Here is a 19,406-nt window from a genome sequence, read left to right on the forward strand (position 1 = left end):
GTAGAGACCGTTTATCAGCCAAGACAACCCTGATTATTTATTTATTTATTTGTTTCGCGTTCCGGGCGTTGTCCGCGGCCCCCTCTCCTTGGCTGTATTTCAAATCCCACTTCCAGCGACAGACTTGGGGGGGGGGGGGGAGGGAGTGCCACCGTCTCAGGGAACCACCCCCTGTGCTGCTGCCGCTCGGGCCACAGCTGGGCTTCTGGGCCAGGAAACGTGGGACCCCGGTGTTCCCTGGAGGTCAACGGGGGTCACCCGAGTGATCCAAGCCGGTGGGGTATCAGCTGCTGCCATGGGAACGGGAGGCAGGGAATAGTGAGTCACGGAACCAAAGCAGTAAGGCTCCCCGTCCTCCTCTCATGGGGTCCTTTAGAGACCTAGGGTCACGGCCCCTGAGGCCCAGGGGAGGGCGTCTCACCCTGTAGGATCTTATCATCACCCAGCCCTCCCCCACCCCAGAATGTCTGAGCCGTGGCTGGAGGCTTCTATGCTCTCCTGGAACAAGCAAACACGCCCTCCACCTGGGCCTGGGAGCCCAGCAGTTTGGCTGCTCTGATTTGCCAGAACGGCAGGAATGGTGACCCCAGGGATGGCTCACGGGTTCTGAGTACATGCTGTGTGCAGGGGCCTGCGCCCGAGGCTTCGCGTCCACGTCCTCCCAGCCCCAAGTACTATCACCCGCCCCCCACCCCCACATTTGACTGATCAGGACACTGAGGCACAGAGAGGTTAGTGTCTCGCCCAAGGTCACACAGCCAAAGAGTGGAGAGACCAAGACTTGACCCCCAGCAGCCCGCTACAGAGCTTGCACGCTTACCCCCTAACTGCTGCCCCCCACCCCCGGCCCATGCTTCACCACATTTAACAGTGAGAGGGCACGCACACCAGTGCTGGAGGTCCCGGCGGGTGGGAGGCATGCCCATATATCGTCCTCCCCATTCCTCTTACTTGGCATCCCCTGGGCCGCTCCCAGGACTCACCCCAGCCAGGGGGCCTCTCAGAAGCCCCTCCACATTTTTCTGAAGCTCACAAGCCCTGTGACTTTCGGGACTGGTTGCCCATGTGGGTTCTGCGGGCTCCAGCTAGAGCATCCCCTGGTCAACAGAAAGGGTCTCCAGGTTCAGCCAGGCTGGACCGGGAAATGTCTGTGGGGGCCCGTGGGCTCTGAGTTTGCTGGATGCAGGTACCACGCCCCACTCGGCCTGCTCCACCGGCCAGGGGCTGACTCGAGGCCTCAGGCTCACTATTACCCTGCCTCCAATGGAGCTGCCGGCTTCTTCGAGGTGCAGGCCAGAGGAATCTCCAGAAGAGCTGTCCTGGACCGGTAGCTGCTCAGCGGGAAGAACTGGCCGGGGGCCTGCTGGGCCCACCCTGTGCCTCCCTGGGGGCTCGGAGCCTGGGGCCCTCAGACGGGCACTGGGCCTGGCTGCTGCCATCATGCCTTGGGAGTGCTCACGGCGGGGCAGTGACTGTGGTGTCCATTCCCAGCCAGGGGGGCGAGTCCTGGCCCTGCTGTGTCCTGGGCTGGTCCGAGGTGCCCCTTAGCCTCCTTCCTGGATGGCCCTGGGGCCTCCATTGTGGAGGACATCTTCTGGGGCTCTCTGGGGCAACAACAGGGAGCCAAGGCCTCTTCAGCTGGGCTGGTCATCAACCTCGTCAAAGGCCGGACCTCCTGGCTGGCCTGGCCAGGTCCCCCTCGCCGGGCTAACTGGCAGCCACATCCCCCCTGACAATATTCCCAGCAGGAGGGGACTTCCTGGTGGCCGGGCAAAGCTCTGCTCAGGCCTCATACTTCCTAGATGTCATGGAAATGGATGGCCTTGAGACCGGGAACACTTTGGACTGTTTGGACCCCAGAGAGGAGCTGAGGAGGGGAGATGTCTGAGAACAATGCATGGTCAGGGCTGTGGGGGCTGGGAAGACTGGACAAGGGGACCGGGGCTGGCCTGGACAGCTCCCATGGACTCTAAGGACAGAGCAGCTGAAGGTGGGACATGTCCAGGTAAGTCCACCTTCCTCGAGGGAACCTGGGGACCATTCTTCTTCCATAGGCTTTGCTATTTGCAGGAATGGTCCAAGTCCCTTCTTCAGCGAGAGAGCAGTGGAGAGAGAAAGTGCATCATAAATAAAGGGATGTGAGCTTAGGCCCTGCTGAGGACGGCAGGCCAGAGACAGCCTGTGGGAACTGCGCCCTCAGGCTGGTACTCCAGGCCTGGCCCCAGGCTCCAGCCACAAGGTCTTTGAGGCAGGCCTTGGTTCCCCTCTGTGTGCACAGCTGCGGACCCTACCGGCCACCTCCTTTTGCCTGGTCTCAAGGCCCTGGGGGCTGTGAACCAGGCAGGACAGCTGGAGGGGGGCGGACCTCAGGTGGGAGCTCTTGGGGGCCCTGTTTTCTCTGGGGACTGTTCTGAATTTGAGGAGAAGACTTGGGCGGAGGTCAGAGCGCGGCTCCTTTTGGAATAATGGTGGTAAAAGTGGGGGGGGGGGTCTCATGCCTGGCTGGGTCCACCAACACCTCGCCAGGATGGAGCCCTTCAGAGGAAGCGAGGCCAGGTGACAGACCGGCATCAGAGGGCTTGAGAGCAAAGCTCTGACAAAGCCCTTCCCAGAGGCCACCCATGGCGGCAGATCCCGCAGATTAGAACTGGGGAGAGGAAGCAGGTGGCCTTCCTGCTGGAAGGGTGTCCCCTCCTGGGGATGGTGGAGGGGGAGCAGACCTCAGAGTGACAGTTCAAGCAGACAACAACCTTCTAGAACTTTCCAGAAAGGAAGCAGGAGTCAGCTCTCCCAAAGAGCCAAGATTCTCCCCAGCCCACTGGTGAAAGGGTCACCCATGCCGCCTTCCTACAGACGGGAAAACAGAGGCTTGGGAGCTTCAGATTCAAGCACTGGGTTAGGAACTGCCTCCACCGGCTGAATTTCACAGACCTTCAACCTGGAGTCCTTTTTGAGCATATCGGAATGTCAAAATCTCTTTTTGAAACTGAATCACAGAATTTTAAGTTTTCTGTAAAGACCAGCCGGTCCCAAGTCCCCACCCCTGTATGATGCCACCTCCCGGTTGCATCTGTGAGCTAGTCGAGGCCAAATACGTGGGCCCAGCCCCAAGAACCACACAGAAGCAGACTCTGCCTCGATACTGTTGACATCCTGGGCCAGATCCTTCTCTGCTGTGACAAAGGCTCCTGAGCACTGTGGGATGTCCAGCAACACCCCTGCCCTTTACCCACCAGATGCTGATAGCATCAGAAATATCTCCAGACATCGCTAAACGTCCCCCCGGGAGGCACAAATACACCCCGTGTTGATAACTGCTGGGTTAGAGCTTGCTGGTTCTGGCTTATGCCTTCAGACACGTTTGGTTTAGCCTGCAGAGGGGTTGAAATATTTTTTTATTTTCTTTTTTTTTTTAATTATTTTTTTAATGTTGCTTTATTTTTGAGACAGAGAGAGACAGAGTGAGAGCGGAGGAGAGGCAGAGAGAGAGGGAGACACAGAATCGGAAGCAGGCCCCAGGCTCGGAGCTGTCGGCACAGAGCCCGACGCGGGGCTCGAACCCACGAACCGTGAGAGCACGCCCTGAGCTGAAGTTGGACGCTTTATTGACCGAGCCACCCAGGTGCCCCGCGTTTTAAATATTTTTTTAGATGAACTGAGAAAATGTAAGCAGCTTCTCCTGGGAAAACAGAAGATTTGGCCGCATTGGCCTGCCTCCCTGACGAGGCAGGGATGGGCTGCAGCTAAGCAGAACTACTTCCTCTCTTTAGCGGGGCCCGGGGTCTGCCCGCTCACCGGCATTTCCACCAGTGTCCTCTCCCTGGCCTTCAGCACTGTCACCTGGGCCACCGGCTCTCTTCCCCTCACTCATTTATACTCCCTGCCTGACCCCTAGAGGCATTTTTGTCAGAACCTCTGCTTTAAAATGTCAAACAGCTTTCTCTTAACCACCCTCCTGGTTTCTCGTCTCCAAGCTGGACAGCCCATTGCTTCCACTGCCCTTGACATCTGTGATATTAAATAATCAGGATTTCTCCTATATTTCACTCTGGAGGGGGTGGGGGGGGGGCGGGGATGGAAAAGACTCTGTAACCACTGAGTGCTTAGGCAATCCTGGTACATTAATATCCCAGCTCATTAGTCATATATTTTCACAGAGAAATGTTCTTTGTCCGAAACGTGTTTTTAAAATTCCTGGTGAAAACATAGTCCAACGGGCATCTATTAAGTGCTTACCAAGGGGAAGGCGGTGTGGTAGTCCCTTGAAGGATAAAATGCAGAACAGGACACAGTCCTTGGCCTCAGAGAGTTCCCATACGAGAGGGAGACACAGGATTGTGCACCGATAACCGTAACAAGCATAGAAAAACCTAGAAGCTACAGGGGAGGTGCAGGGAAGGTACGCTGGGAGCCAGGGAGAGGGGAGATTCATTCTGGCTGCTGATGTTAAATTAATAAAATGAGGCAGAGAACATTCTTTCCCCGTGTAAGTCTTTCCGGAGAGGCCAAAAAGTCTTCCTAAGATGTTATTGCCATTGCTGAGTTGTTTTTGTATTTTATTTACTAGAGAATCTACCCTCTCTTCAAAGCCAGGGGCAAAGGTCATCTGGTCTTTGTCCTCTCCCCCAGGCCTGCCTGCCCTCCCTTATAACTCTCTGGACATTTCTTTCCTCCTGCTTCCAGACTGGACGCTGCCGGAGAGCAAGGGCTGTGGACCCGGTGGCCTCTGTTCCCACCCCCCCCCCCACCAGCCTCATACAGGCCCCTCCCACAGGCAAGTGCTTAGTGAATATGTGTCAGATAAAGATCTAGCCCTCCCTTTCCAAAAATCAATGTCATTGCTGCAGGAAACTGTTAAAATAAAGACAGCCAAAATGTGTAAAAACTTTCAAGAAACATTTCCATTCTTAGCAGGCTGTTAGAGCTCATCCCCCACCCCGCTTTTTTCCTTTGTTTCTAATTCTGAGTTTGGGGCTAGATGTGGTAGGCAGTCCCCCTTTTAATCTTTAAATATAGTTCTGAATATAATTACATTTTTATGCAGCACCGAAACATCATATCCTGGTAACGGGGCATGCTTGCACTCTGCACATCTGTGTTAAATCTCCTTCACGTCTGTCTTCTATTGAGGACAGTTGTGAAGTCTAAGATGAAAGTGATCGACATCATTTGCGAATTATGTGTATTTCCTTATGCTGTATTTCAATGGGCTTTGCTCCTGGTGGTTTTGCAAATGGCAGGTTGTCTGGTGGCCGTGCCGTCACCGAAGACCCCTTTCAAGACGCGGGTCCCGGCGTCCTGGCACAGAGGACACACCCCATGCTTAGAAGAGCATTCGTCCTGGATTAAGAAGCCGCACCGCGTCTTTGCCAAAGAGCCCGATCCGTCTGGTAAGTGAGCGGAGGCACGGAGCCCACACAGGTCAAAATGAAAATGGATCACCTCGTGCTAGGAACCCTGCTGAGCTCCTAACCCCGTCCTCCCCCACGGGCACCCGTATTCCCATTCTGCAGATGAAAACACTGAGGCTCCGCGGGGTTAAGTGACTCGCCGAGGTCCTGCAACCAGCTGAGAAGTTGATGTGCCCCTCCCCACGCCCTGGCAGTTTGAGTCCAGGGCCCGTGGCCACATCACCACTCAGCTCCCAGGCCCCTCCTGTTCCCGGACCACTTGCAGCCAGCGTGCCCGACGCCGCTTACCGCCGGGTGTGAGACCTGGCAGGCCCAGAAAGGGAAGGCTTGTCACAGGAGAAGGAATCACAGGGCCAGGGAAAGAGGGCTCGGGTGACGTGTCCTGTTACCGGGAGGCGCACCCCCATGGTGACTCGCTCACCCACACGCTGGGAGGAGCTCTCCACGGTCCGGGGGACGGGGGCAGCCATCTCGCCCGTTCCAGGGCTACCCTACAGACAGCCTGCATTCCAGAGGCTTCTTGGGCCTCCTGGCATTGCTGTGGGGCGACGAAGAGTGAGTTGCGCGTGGCCGGGTGCATCCTGTACCCCACGGCCGCCGTCCACCTGGGGGGGGGGGCGCCCTGGCAGGAGTGTCAGGCCCCAGGGGCACAAGTGGCCAAGGTCCGTCTTCAGCTGGCCCCACAGCCCCGCCTTCCAGGTCTCTGATTCCACGTGGCATCAGTGGCCCAAAGGAGGAGGGGCTTCCAGAAGACGCGAGGACGGCTGTCATGACGGATGCTGAACTGGACCCACAGCACCCTTGCCACCAAGCTCAGGATTTCCTCCACGTGGCAACCTTCTTTGACCAGACCCAGTCTCTGCGTTGGGATGTCGAGTAAGGCCTCTGACTCTGGAATGGGGAAGGTCACGGGACACAGAAAAATACACACTTCGCAGGTATGCAGACAAAAAGGCGGTTCCAGGACCTCAGTGGGGGTTGATGTCCCGTGGCCAGCACAGTGCGCTTCCTGATCGGCGACCTGAGATTACTTGGTGGCTGGGCGGAAGGAAAGAAACAGGCCCTCCCCAAGACCCAGGGACGGACCCCACCATCCGGGAAGGCCCATAAGGAAGCAGATGCCAGGAGCAAGCCTGCCCCTCGGAAGCTGCAGAAATGTCTCCACGGAGACCGCCTTTAGCTTCAGCGACCTGGTGCCCCTTCCTCACCAAAGCTGCTCTTAAGAAACAAAGCTCGGATCAATTGTTTACACTTTAGCAAGAATTTCGTGTGTCGCCCTCCTCATGGGGGCGTTTTAAGCCCGCGCTGCGGGGGCGCCTGGGTGGCTCAGTTGGCTAAGCGTCCGACTTCAGCTCAGGTCACGATCTCACAGCTCGTGGGTTCGAGCCCCGCGTCGGGCTCTGTGCTGACAGCTCAGGGCCTGGAGCCTGTTTCAGATTCTGTGTCTCCCTCTCTCTCTGACCCTCCCCCATTCATGCTCTATCTCTGTCTCAAAAATAAATAAACGTTAAGAAAAAATTAAAAAAAAAAAAAAAAAAGCCCGCGCTGCAGTGGCTAAATGAAAGCACCTGTCTCCAAATAAAGGGCTTCAAGCATCATGGATAAGGAAAGAGGTGTTTGGGGGCTTGGCGAGGCCCCTCCCCAGCGCCTTAAAATCACCAGAGCTCCATCGTGAACTTTGGGCCACGACAAAATTCTATCAGATGTCAAGTCTTAGTCCTTTCTGATCTACCCACACAGGATGAAGCCTTTGATCCACCCAATGTTGCAAACAGAGTTCCTTAGAATTTAAACTTCCCAGAGGTAGGAAGTACTCATCCAGGTTCCAGGCCTCTCTATATGACACCCCAGGCTGAACGAAGTAGTTATTACGTACACGGTCTGGATCGGGTTCCCAACCACTGAGGGATCGCGGAGCCCCAGAGGGCCTGCTGACAGGTGCAGACCTTCTGCTGTCTTTATTCTCAGGCCCCCTGGAGCCGATCACGGGACCTCCCAGGAGAGAAGAGTCCCCGGGTTTGGAGGCCTCTAGTAGAAGATTTCGCTTTTCATCCATACTCTACACCCAACCCGTACTCCATACACATTCATACCTTCCGGAACAGCAAAAGTCTCTCTGTCCCAAGCAATCCAGGGAGGCACAGTCAAGGCTGGGGTGACGAAGAGGCGAAGTGGGGTGGGGCCCTGGGGATAAGGTGTCCAGAGGAGGGAGGAACACAGACGGGACGGGACGAGACAGAGACGAATCCAGAAAGGGTGGATTTAGGGGCGCTCCTGGGTCTTACCCGGTGGGCAAGCATCTTCTAGAAAACAGGCATAGAAGCCGTTCACCAGTTAGAGTGGCAGGAGACCCTCGGAGGTGTTGAGCACCTGGTGAGGCAGAAGTGTCCCCCCCGCCCCCCGCCCCCCCCCCCCCCCGCAGTGGCCTCTGAACTTCCAGAAGCAAACTCCCTCCACAGGGGACTGGCCTGCGGCCTAAACCCCCAAGTGTCACCCAGCTCAGGTCAGGGACCATTGCTCCAGTGCCACCAGGAAATATTATTTAGCCCGGATATTTTTAGCAGGAACCGAGCTCCGAGCAAATGTCACGTGAGCCATCTTCTCTTACACGGCAACTTTGGGCTATTTAAAGAGATGATAATTACGCTCCTGCCACCGCGATCAGGACGGGCTGAGTGCGTGATTACAGGAGCCCCTCATCTGCCGTGCGGAGCACTTTACGCTAATGGAGCCCAATTTTCTAAGCTGCCTGCCTAAATCTGGCCGGTCTCCCAGGTGGACCTTTGAATTGGCACCGGAGGGGCGGCAAACTGCTCTTTGAGGCCTCGTAGCTGCCCCCCAACGGCGGCTCCGAGGGCGCTAGGCCACGAGATCCGCCCCCCACCCCCCAGCCTGGCGGGACTGACGCTCGCCACTGACCTCCCGCCTCGGAAGAAGGTCTCGCCTTGGCCTTCGGGCGATGACAGCGGTGGTCTCCGTGCCTGGCATCTTTCAGAGAAGCCAGGAGCAACCCTCGAAGGAACGGCAGTCATGGGGTCTGAAGAAGCAGGACAGTCAGGCCAAGGAGACGCGGTAGCTAGGGGGCCCAGGAGAAGGCGCACTAAGGGGACACTTGGGAAGGTGACAGGGCCAAGGGGGGGGAGGGCGGGACCAGGAGGCAGGGCAGCAGGCCAGTCGGGGAGGAAGGCAACCTAGACGCTTGCACTCCTTACATCGGAGGGAAGCAGGCACCTTGCAGGAGCTGCTGGCCCGTAGTAGGAACGTTGTGCAGCACACACGAGAAAGAATGGATGTGCTGTTACCCCTACGGGCGACGGATGCCGACCAGGCAGCCCATACTCCGTCCAGCCAGGCACAACTGGGGTCCTGTGCTCCGATCCATTTGCAGTGTGCTCGTGGACATCGCCGACGGGGGTCTTGAATAAAGGTGGGCGCTTGGATGGTGGGGGGGGGGCGGACAGGAGGGAGTCCCCAGACCCCATCCTAGAAGGACTGGCAGGAGGAATTCAGGGGCGACTCGAGGAAGGGAAAGCTAGCTGACTTCGAATACTCGAAAGGATGTAAAACGGAGAAAGGGCCAGGTCCTTCCAGAAGGCTGCTGAGAACAGACTTAGGATCAGCCGGAGGGAAGCGCGTGCCCTGTGGAACCAGGCGGCCTCGCAAAGGAATGAGCTCCCCATCACTGGAGACTTTTCGGAGAGAGTCATAGCATGAGACGGACCTCGGAAGCCTCCTGGCCAGCCTCCCACCCAAAGCCGGGACCCCTCCTCAGAGTTCCTCCCGGATGGCCTCAGGGCTCTGCCCGGAGGGCACCAAGCGAAGCATCCAGCTTCAGCTGCCAAGACACGAGCCCAAGAAAAGTTGGCACTGTCCACCAGGCCCGTCCAAAGGAAAACAGAAGTCAGAGCCTCCTGCCTTGGAGTGTCCCTGAGCGCCGGGCCTGGCAGAGCCTTCTAGAACGTTTTGCTCCTGCCCCGCCTACCTGGCCACTGGCGCTTCCCAGGGGCAGTGTCAGGGAGACTGCGAACAAAGAGAGAGCAAGGGTTCCTGGCAAGCGGTTAGCAAAGGTGAGCGAGTAAACATTTCTGCCTGAGCACATAAGCGTGGCAATTACCTCAGCAGGACGCCGGCGAGAGAGCGTTGCCGGCTGGGTTGTTTGCTCATTAAGACAAGAAAATCATTTATGTTCTGGGACTCAAGTGTCAACAGACCCAGGGAAAATGTCTTGCCTCAGCTGCCACCCTGGGGCCGGCCAAGGGGGCAGCTGGGATCCCAGGCACAGCTGGTGGGGCCAAGAGCGGGTGGGCACGGCACAGACACGGTTCGGGACCCACTTCCCATCAGCGCCGTCTCTCGGGCCCTCCTACCTGTTTTCCTCCCTTGCCCTTTCTCCTCCCTTCTCGGGTCCAGCAGTGAAGGGTGGAGAGAGTGCGGCGGCGGGCCTGGCGGGCCCGCCACGGGTACCGTACTTAGGCGTGACCCACCCACCCCAGGCTCCCCGGGGGCCGAGAGGGTTCCCCTGCGGTGGGACTTTCAGGGAAGCCCCAGGCAGACCGGGATGGCTGGTCGCCATACCGCCCATGAGCCCTGTAGCCGCCCCATGGGGGGGGGGGGGGCACCATTCTGTCCATTTCGCAGATGGGGAGGAAGGTGCCGGTGAGGGCAGAGCAGAGAACCTTCCCTGGAGCCCCTGTTGCAGCCATGGTCTCAGCCTCCACTCCAGCTCTTCTCCCACTTTTCTCTCCTTGCTGCAGCCCCCTTTCGTGTGCTTCAGACCTGGGCAGGGAGGGAGTCACAGACCCACGGAGGGTCCCTCGGACAGCACCTGACCGACGCCTGCCCCGACAAGCTGGGGAGGGGAGGCCCGGGGACGGAGTGGCCTCAACAACACCCTCCCCAGCCCACCCCCAACTCCTCCAGAGGCAGGGACAGACTGGGCCTTCATTCTCCCATCTATAGGATGGAAATAATAATAGCAAAAAGAAGCAGGTGGGAGGAGACCCCAGCTGGCGCGGCCTCCTCGGTGGCCCAGCCTTGCTCCCCCTTGGCCCTCAGGACGCCCCGCGAGCCCCTGGGTCTCCCTGTCCTTGGAGGTGCCGCCTTCACTTGGGCAGCAGAGACGCTGGAACGGGGTGTGGTGAGAGCAATGAAGAGGGTGCGACGTTTCCCTGGGCCCCCACCAGAGCCCGCCCGCTACTCCCGCGTCCCGTCTCTCCGCTGCAACCTGGAATAAGGCAGGGAAGCCCTCGGAGGCCAGGCTTTAAGGAGAGAAGCTATTCTGCTTCCAGGAGGGGAACTTGCGATCGGCACCTTGCCCTTTAAGGCCCCACGCGGAGGCTATATTTAGGGCCGAGGACATTCCGCAGGACCTCGGGCAGCCTTCACTGGGAGCAATCGCTAATCACTGCATTGAGTTTACGGGTGCCCCTGGGCACACTTAACCCAGGGCAATGAATAGTTATTGCCGGCCTCCCGCTCGGGGCCTGTGGGCACACTTAAGCAAGAGCGCGGATCGCTGCTAGCGGGCACGGCTCGGGTACACCCTTGGGCACCCTGCGCCTTCAGCGGGGAGAGGCAGAGTATTAAATATCTATGTGCCCTGTGCCCACAGCTGCATTTAGCCAAGGGCAAGGCCGGTGAAACGGCTTTAATTAAAACTTAATGCAAGTTCAAGGTGCAGGCACGGAAGCAGAGGCTGCAGAAGTCACCGGGAATGAATCAGTCAATTCGATGAGGTTCTCAGTGGGGGGGAGGGGGGCCAGGGCAGCAGAGACCCGTCTTCTCTTTCGTGCCTGCTGCCCACCTCTCTGTGTCCATGTTTTGGGACGTGGGGCCACTGCGGGCTCCCACACCTCACTTGGTGAAGGAAGCTGGACATCGCGGCTTCTAAGGAAGACCGTTGGAGGCAAAGCAGGCGCCTGGGCCAGAGGCGGGTCCTGCGTTTCTCAATAACCCGGCCCGGTGCCGGTGACTCTGGCCACACCGTCCCCCTGGCGGCGGCTCCCAGAATTACAGACCCGGTGCAGGGGGAGAAGTGACCCGTCCCGGAAACTTCAAAAGTCATCACCTGTGGGCAAAGCTTGGGGATCCTGGGGTAGATTCTTAGGAGGACCAACACCAGGCAGGTGGGCAGAGAAAGTCCTGCTCCTTAAGACTGGGAGGCAGAGGAATAGCCAAGCAGTCTGCCCATTAGCCCAAGCCCCAAGCCAGGAGGAGTTCAGGTCACCGGGCCTGGGGGCACCCCAGAAGTGGGGCTCCCTTCTGGAGCCACTTCATGTTTACAAGATTAAAGTCAACTTTTTAACATCAGAAGAGCTCACATACAATTACGGATTTCCAGTTTCTCGTGAAAAGTTGGAAAGGCTGGCCAGATGGGGCTGGGGTGGAGTGGAGGCTGCCTTTCTGAGTGGGGGAGGGACCGGGGGGGGGGGCGGGGGGAGCAGGGAGGGTGGGAGCCTGTGCCCGCCTCAGCTGTGGCCCCGCCACAGCTCTGCCTGGCTCACAGCCCGCCTCCTCCACATGCCTCCTAATCCCTCCGCTTCATTCTCCCATCTGGAGGATGGCAATAATCATAGCACCCATTGCTCAGAATCGCTATGGAGATGCAGTGAGTTAATATTTGCAAAGGAGTTAGAACAGTGCCCAGCACAGAGCAGGTGCCTTGAAAGTATTTGCTAAATAAAGACACGAGTACAATTCTGTGCTGCCTCCTGAGCCTGGCACACTCATTTCTGGGGCGGGTTTGGCCCCCCCTAGGCATTTGCATTTGTAACCACCCACCCATCCAAGTCTTGTTTAGCTCACAGAGACTCCCGCAGGACTAGAGAGAAAGCTGACGAGCTGACGCAAGGAGCCCACAAAGCAGGGAAGGAGCTCACCTTGGGGGGAACCTCCACTTCCTGGTCTTTAAAGTAGGGACACTGCACCTGATTGTATCTGAGGTCCTTTTATGGCTAAAAGACTACAATTCCTTGACTTCACCCCAGTCAAGAAGGGGTATCCAGACCAGACGTTTTTTTTTTTTTCAATCGAGAACACGAGGGCACAATGTTGCAGCTTCGGTGACAGCCCCAGTGCTCCCGCTGGCCCCCGTGCCAGCTAGTTCAGACGCCTTGAACACACCTGCCCCCCCGCATCCCATCCCAACTCGCTCAGACAAAGCCCAGGGGGACCGGGCACCCGGCCGGTGCCCACGAATGCCTGCGGGAGAGCAAGGCCACGGTGCGTCTCCAGCTGCCACCTCTCTGCCGGACTACGTCTGAAGGCTCAGCAGCCGTGGCCTTTGGAGAGAAGCCCAGTCTGGGATGTTGCCCCACCGTGTCCCCTGGGCCCTCTGAGCCTGTTACTTGAACGAACGTGGGCCCACAGTAGACGCCCCCTGGTCCAGCCTGGACGTTAACACTGGACACTTCATGAGGAAGCAGACACTCTGCTCCAACCTTCTCACCCCTGTTTGAAATATTCTGATTTTCAACCTGTAATTTTGCTTTCTGGAAGGAGGGCAAAATTCATGCGTGCAAATGGAAGAGGAAAACACAGTTCACAGGGCTGCAATTATAGGTCAGTGACTATTCACAGCAAGTACGGTTCACGTCAACTGGCTGGCAGCCGGGAAGGTGTCAGGAAGAGGGCTGGGAAGGGAGACCGAGGCTGTGGGGCCTGGGAACCTGGGTCTGGCTTCTGGGTTCCCACATTGCAGCCCCCACCGGGAAGCCCTCGGGGCTGGGAACGTTTGCAGATTTCAGGAAGGCCAAGCCTGGGCAGACAGGACCAGAGCTTGTGCCCGAACATCCCCTGACAGGCACCAAATGTTTGCTCATGCCTGACCTTCCTCGACCGCCACAGATGACTCCTAAAGTAGGCTTCCCTGCTCCCATTTGATGGATGAGGCAGGTGAGGCTCAGAGTAGGTCAGTGACTAAGCCAACGGGTTGGTGGGAAGAGGGAGCAACTGAAGAAAGGAAGAGAAAGAGAAGGAAAGGTTAGGTCCTGGGATCGCTCCCCCCCACCGCGACCCCCTCGGGAGACACTCTGGGCTCGGTCAGGGAAAAGAGTCCGCTCCCCCACCGACTGGCATCAGCCCAGCCCTCGGACCCCAGCCCCCAAATCCCGCCTCTCTGCACCTTCCCTGGGCAGGGTCCAGGCCGTGCGGCGCCTGGAGCTCAGGCAATTTGGGGGAAGGGCCTCTTTAGGAAAAAGAATATAAAAGTCTCTTTTGCCAGCGTTACAGTCATGGTCTTGTGAGCACCTAAGGGGCCGGTGCAAGTGAGGGGCCCTGAGGCTTATGCTCCATCAGCGCCAAGGCCAATCAACTTCTGCGAATCTGGCCGCACCACTTATTCACTTTATTAAGCACTGATTAAGCCCCAACTATGTGCCAGGCCCACAGGCCAACGCTGTGGGCATGCCCCACCCCCTCCCACCCCGCCCAAGGCACCCCAGATCCAGCCAGAGACAGCTGTGGGAGGAGATTTGTTACTAATCAGGGCAGCAGGTGCCATGATAGAAGCAGGTTCAAGGCACAGGGGTGATCAACTATCAGGAAGACTTCCTGGAGGAGGCAGTCTCTGATGTAGGTTCACGCGCCTGGCAGTCTGTGCCCCAAACTCTGAGAGGTCAGAGCCTGGGCTTGGCCCCTCTCTTCTGTCTCTCCCCACTCTGTGTCTAGGAAGGAATAATGATACAATGTTCCCTTTCTTGAGGTCTGCACTCATATTTAGCTCTTTTTGTCTCCCTGAGTGGAAGCTTCCCAAAAGACATCAGCAAAGCCTGATCTTTCCCAAGCCCACCTCCTTCTGCACGAGGCAGGCTGAGTATCGAGCTCAAAATATGAAGTCACCGGGGCGCCTGGGTGGCTCAGTCGGTTGAGTGTCTGGCTTCAGCTCAGGTCATGATCTCACCGTTCGTGAGTTCAAGCCCCTCATCGGGCTCTCTGCTGTCTGCTCTCTCGGCCCCTCCCCTGCTCGTTCTCTCTCTCTCTCTCTCTCTCACTCAAAAATAAACATTAAAAAAAAGTTTTAATCAATTAAAAAAAGCAAACGAAAACAAAGTCACCGTCAGGATCAGGATACAGGAAGTAGCCACATTGGGTAAGAAAAGAATTCAGGTGGTTGGGGCCCTCCAGGTCCCTACGATAAGCAAAGGACAGAAGTGTGGTTGAGCCTGTAGAGGCCACTTTTTTTTTTTCAATGTTTATTTATTTTTGGGACAGAGAGAGACAGAGCATGAACGGGGGAGGGGCAGAGAGAGAGGGAGACACAGAATCGGAAACAGGCTCCAGGCTCTGAGCCATCAGCCCAGAGCCCGACACGGGGCTCGAACTCACGGACCGCAAGATCATGACCTGGCTGAAGTCGGACGCTTAACCGACTGCGCCACCCAGGCGCCCCTAGAGGCCACTTTTCTACAAGTGGAATCTCAGAAATCTCAGACACCCAGATGTAAACCTCGAAGTCCCTTATCTGGGGTAGAGAAAAACAGTAGGAATAGGGCAGGGCTGAAAAGGTACAGAGCAGCAGGGAATCCTAAAGGTTCTACCTTCGAAACATATCTAGAAGCTCACTCCTTCTCCCCACTCTGGTCCCCGGCTTGGGTTTCTGTAGCAACCACCTCCCTTACCTCCTGAGCCCCTAACGGTCTGTACTCCACATAGCAGCCGTTTGCTTCTTTTTCCACACTCGGTCAGATCATGTCCCGCCTCTGCTCAAACCCCCATTTTTCACCCCGAGGAAACGCCAAGGTCCTAGAAGGCCCCACGTGATTTGCCCCTCACCTCCCTGACCTCCACTTCTACTTCCTCACCTCCCTCCCTGCGCTCCAGCCACCCTGGCCTCTCTGCCCTTTTGCAAGCAAGCCAGGCGTCCTTCTGCCTCAGGGCCTTTGCACTGACTGAGTCCTCTGCCTGGAGCTCCCTTCTTTTAGAAACCTGCACGGCTCACTCCCCCATCTCCTTCAAGTCTTTGTGCCAATGTCATCTTCTCAATGAGGCCCACGTCCTGGGTAGAGAGATTACGGGTCCCTTTTATTGTTTTCTTCGGGTTTTCTCTAGTTTCCATAATTATCTTGTGTTCCTTTTGTCATGATTTTGTTTTAAAGTCACTTTTAAAAGCTCACAGTTTGGGGGCGCCTGGGTGGCTCCGTCGGTTGAGCATCCGACTTCGGCTCAGGTCATGGTCTCGCCGTTTGTGGGTTCGAGCCCCGTGTCGGACTCTGTGCTGACAGCTCAGAGCCTGGAGCCTGCTTGGGATTCTGCGTCCCGCTCCCTGCCCCACCCCCCCACCCCCCCACCCCCGCCTCTTCCCTGCTCTCTCTCTCTCTTTCTCTCTCTCTCAAGAATAAACATTTAAAAAAATTTTTTTAAAGCTCACAGTTTCATTTTCAAATTCTTGACTCAATTCTGTATTTGGTGGAAGATGGAGACACTATTTCAGAAAACAGTCCTGGAAGCCTTTATGCGGGGGATTCTCTGGTGACATGTGTTCCTTTTAAAAGCATGCAGCCTCCACCTCTATCTTTAGCAAGAGATCAAGGCCGTGCCTCTGGCAGAGGGCGGCTCTGAAAGGTAGGAGATCACTGGGGAAATAAAGTGTCGCAGCCTGGATGTGCAAATTGACCTGGATCATTTTAGTTTTGCATTCACGTCTGCACTTTGTAAATATTTGCCTGGCATCCCGCTGCTCACACCTGCTTGCTGTCCCCTCAAGTTTATGGAAGGCAGCAGGCACCGTCATTTCTCTGTCCCCACCTGGCCCTGCTAAGCACTGCCGTGAAAGGAAAACTCTCCAGCGAAAGCCACAGGTGTCTCTGACAGTGCCTAAAACTAATGGCCTGTGGCTGGCCGCTGTGACTAATTCTCTGATTATTGACTTTATGATTTTACGCTTAAAACTTCTTTATAATAACACACAGAAATGTTTAATGGGCTCTATCCAGAGCCATAAAAATTACTTATTGAACAAGCGTTTTAAAACTATTAATCTATTGTTTTCCATTAATAATGGCTCTCCAAAGAACAGGCGACAGCTTAATGTATCCACGGCATTTCTCCTCGAAAAGTGGCCTTTTAATACATAAATGCCGCTCCCAAGACTTCATGGGTTGGCTGGCCATCGGGCAGCTGGCCCTCCCAGGACAGAATTAGGCTCCACCAGTCCCAGAAAGTGCTTTATAGATTTCCCTAAAAATCCTTAAGGGGGCCCTGGGAGATTTTCCCGGTCTCTGAGAGAGATCGAAAAGCCTCTCTGCTCGATATCTCTTTCTGTGCAAAAGAGAAGAGGTATTTCTAGGGCCTGTGCTGCGGTGCCCACGGTGGAGGACACAGAGGAAAGCGGGCAATGTGCACATCTCTCTACTCTTGTTCCCTCCAGAAGGTTCCCGGTAATCACCTGTGGTACCCACCCCCTTCCTACTTCCGTTGGCAAGCCCACGGCTGAAAGGCTTCTGTGATCCTATGCCCCTGTGTTCTGCTATTTCGGGTAAGCAGTTCCCTCACCAAGCCTGAGTGGTTTCCCACTTCAGATATGTAAAAATTTCCCCTTTGGGGTACCTGGGTGGCTCAGTCAGTTAAGCGTCCGACTTCGGCTCGGGTCATGATCTCATGGTTCGTGGGTTCGAGCCCCGCGTTGGGCTCTGTGCCGACAGCTCAGAGCCTGGAGCCTGCTTCAGATTCTGTGTTTCCTTCTCTCTCTGTCCCTCCCCTGCTCCCACTCTGTCTCTCTCTCTCTCAAAATACATAAACATTAAAAACGAAATTAAAAAAAAAAAACTTTTGGCCCTTTGGGGCCCTTTGGCCCCACATCTATTTATTTTTCTGGGTGATTTAGATTTTGAAACATATCAGCACCAGATGGGCGTTTCTTCTAGGGCTTCAGGTTGTTTATTCATTCAACAAACGTTTATTGAGTGTCTACTAAGTACCAGGCCGTGTTCTCGGTTCTGGAGATACAGCAATAAACCGGAAACGTGGGGGCCTTGCCTGCCCGGAGCTACCCTCTGTGGGGGGAGCACAGACAACAAAAAGTCATAAATGATAACTTTGGGGGCCGCCCACCTGGGTGGCTCAGTCAGTTGAGTGTCTGACTCTTGATTTCGGCTCGGGTTATGATCTCGTGGTGTGTGGGATTGGGCCCCACGTTGGGCTCGACAGGGTAACAACGTGGGATCCCTGCTCGGGATTCTCTCTCTCCGTCTCTCTCTGTCCCTCCCCTGCGTGTGCACACTCTTTCTCTCTCAAAATAAATAAGTAAATTTAAAAACGATTATTAAAAAAATCGTAGAAGATCATTGTAAACAGTGGTGAGTTCTGAGGGGCAAATAGGGTGAGGTTGTGACTGGGGGTGGGCGGGGACTATGTTAGACAGAGAGTCAAGAGGCTTCTTGGGGAGGTGGCCTTTGAGCGGAGATGTGAGTGACAGGAAGGAACCAGGGGTGAGAAATGGAGGAGGAGCATCCCGGGCAGGGGACAGGGGACACCTGGGATGAGGTATCCGGGCAGGCATCTCTCCCTAGGCGAAGACCTACCCAGCCAACAACCGTTCCCTACCTGGCAAGTGCAGAATTCTGCTCAGCCATCTGCCTCAAACTCTCCCAATCTCTCCTGGGCATCCACAGGCCATGTAGTCTCAGAGGCACTTGACCTTATCTGTCGAACAAGAAAACACTTCTGAGAAGGATGGAAGAATTTCTCGGCCCAGCCTCACTTCAGTGGACCGGTTAGGTAGGGGCATGGAGGAGTCATGTTGTCAAACCTGAAGGGGCCCTTTACCCCATGCGGAGGTGTTAGTTCAGAGAAGGTTAGAGGCCAAACGTCTTAGGGTGGGGTTTCTCAGACGTCAGTGTGCCACAAATCACCTGGGGGAGTCTTTTTAAAATTCAGATTCTGATTCCGTGTAGCATCGAGGTAGGGCCTGGGGTTCGGCAATTCTGTCAAGCTCCCGGGTGATGCTGTGCTACTGGTTCAGAGACCACACTGAGTGGCAAAGGTCCTGGACGTCATGAAGTCCAACCGTGGTGTTTCATGGGGGGAGACAAGGAGAAATGGGACTTAATGGTGAGAGCACAGCGCTGAGGTCAGAGCACCTTGTTTTTTAATACATATAATGTATTGTCAAATTGGTTTCCATACAACACTCAGTGCTCATCCCAACAGGTTAGGGCACCTTGGTTTGAATCCCACCTCTTTTCTGTGTGTGTGTGTGTGTGTGTGTGCGCGCGCTGGTTGCTTAGTTTCAGTTTCTTCCTGTGAATTGATTGTATGATGACAATGGTGGTGATTATGGAAATGATGGTGGTGATGATGGTGACGATGGTGGTGGTGAGGTGATGACGATAGTGATGGTGACGATGATGGCTTTGACAGTGGCAATGATGGTGATGATGGTGACGATGGTGGTGATGATGATGATGATGGCAAAGATGGTGATAATGATGGTGGTGATGTTGGTGGCAATGATGGTGGTGATGATGGTGACGATGGTGGTGATGATGGCAATGACAACAACAACGATGGTGGTGACAACTTCATAGGGTGGATGCAAAGCTCGAATGCGTGCATACTATGGTCTTTACAGGGTGCTCGTTGTAGAGAGTGGTGCCTAAAGGTGACGGCTCTTATGATGATAACTACCGTCACCCAGAGACAAAACGACTTCTCCATGGTCCCAGAGCAGTAGAACCGGATGCCCAAACATCCCTACTATAATTTTCCAGCTCATCACGTAGCCAAAGAAATTACAGTGTCAGAAATCGAGCCAGTGTTAGAACACACATGACCCTGAATCAATATGGAACCCACTGTAACGTTCCCCTTCTGGTACAGGAGGTACATCTGACTTCTGGCAGGCCTCAGGGCCATCGCTGTCGACACAAGCTCTGGGAGAGTCAGTAGAGAAAATGGGGACTCTGAGCTGAATCTTCACAGCACAGACATGTGATAGCCTGGTACGGTTTAGAAGATATGAGTAGACCCTGTGGAACTTGTTTACCGGTCACTTGACTC

The 19,406-nt window shown here is 55.6% G+C and overlaps 1 protein-coding gene across 1 annotated transcript; it reads right to left on the reverse strand.

Moving 5' to 3' along the window:
* Positions 1 to 887: 887 nt before the first annotated feature.
* Positions 888 to 18,178, reverse strand: CC1H1orf127 (chromosome C1 C1orf127 homolog). Its single transcript, XM_043578469.1, is given in 17 exon segments — positions 888 to 1,085; positions 1,191 to 1,331; positions 1,713 to 1,803; positions 1,805 to 1,925; positions 2,566 to 2,720; positions 2,835 to 2,847; positions 5,700 to 5,714; positions 5,907 to 6,016; positions 6,083 to 6,440; positions 7,697 to 7,886; positions 12,758 to 12,789; positions 12,792 to 12,897; positions 14,200 to 14,231; positions 14,447 to 14,527; positions 14,530 to 14,538; positions 17,952 to 17,980; positions 18,174 to 18,178. Coding segments are annotated over 17 exon segments (1,626 nt in total). The 3' UTR covers positions 888 to 947.
* Positions 18,179 to 19,406: the final 1,228 nt, after the last annotated feature.

The sequence above is a fragment of the Prionailurus bengalensis genome, chromosome C1, assembly GCF_016509475.1.
Source record: "Prionailurus bengalensis isolate Pbe53 chromosome C1, Fcat_Pben_1.1_paternal_pri, whole genome shotgun sequence".
Classification (NCBI taxonomy): domain Eukaryota; kingdom Metazoa; phylum Chordata; class Mammalia; order Carnivora; family Felidae; genus Prionailurus; species Prionailurus bengalensis.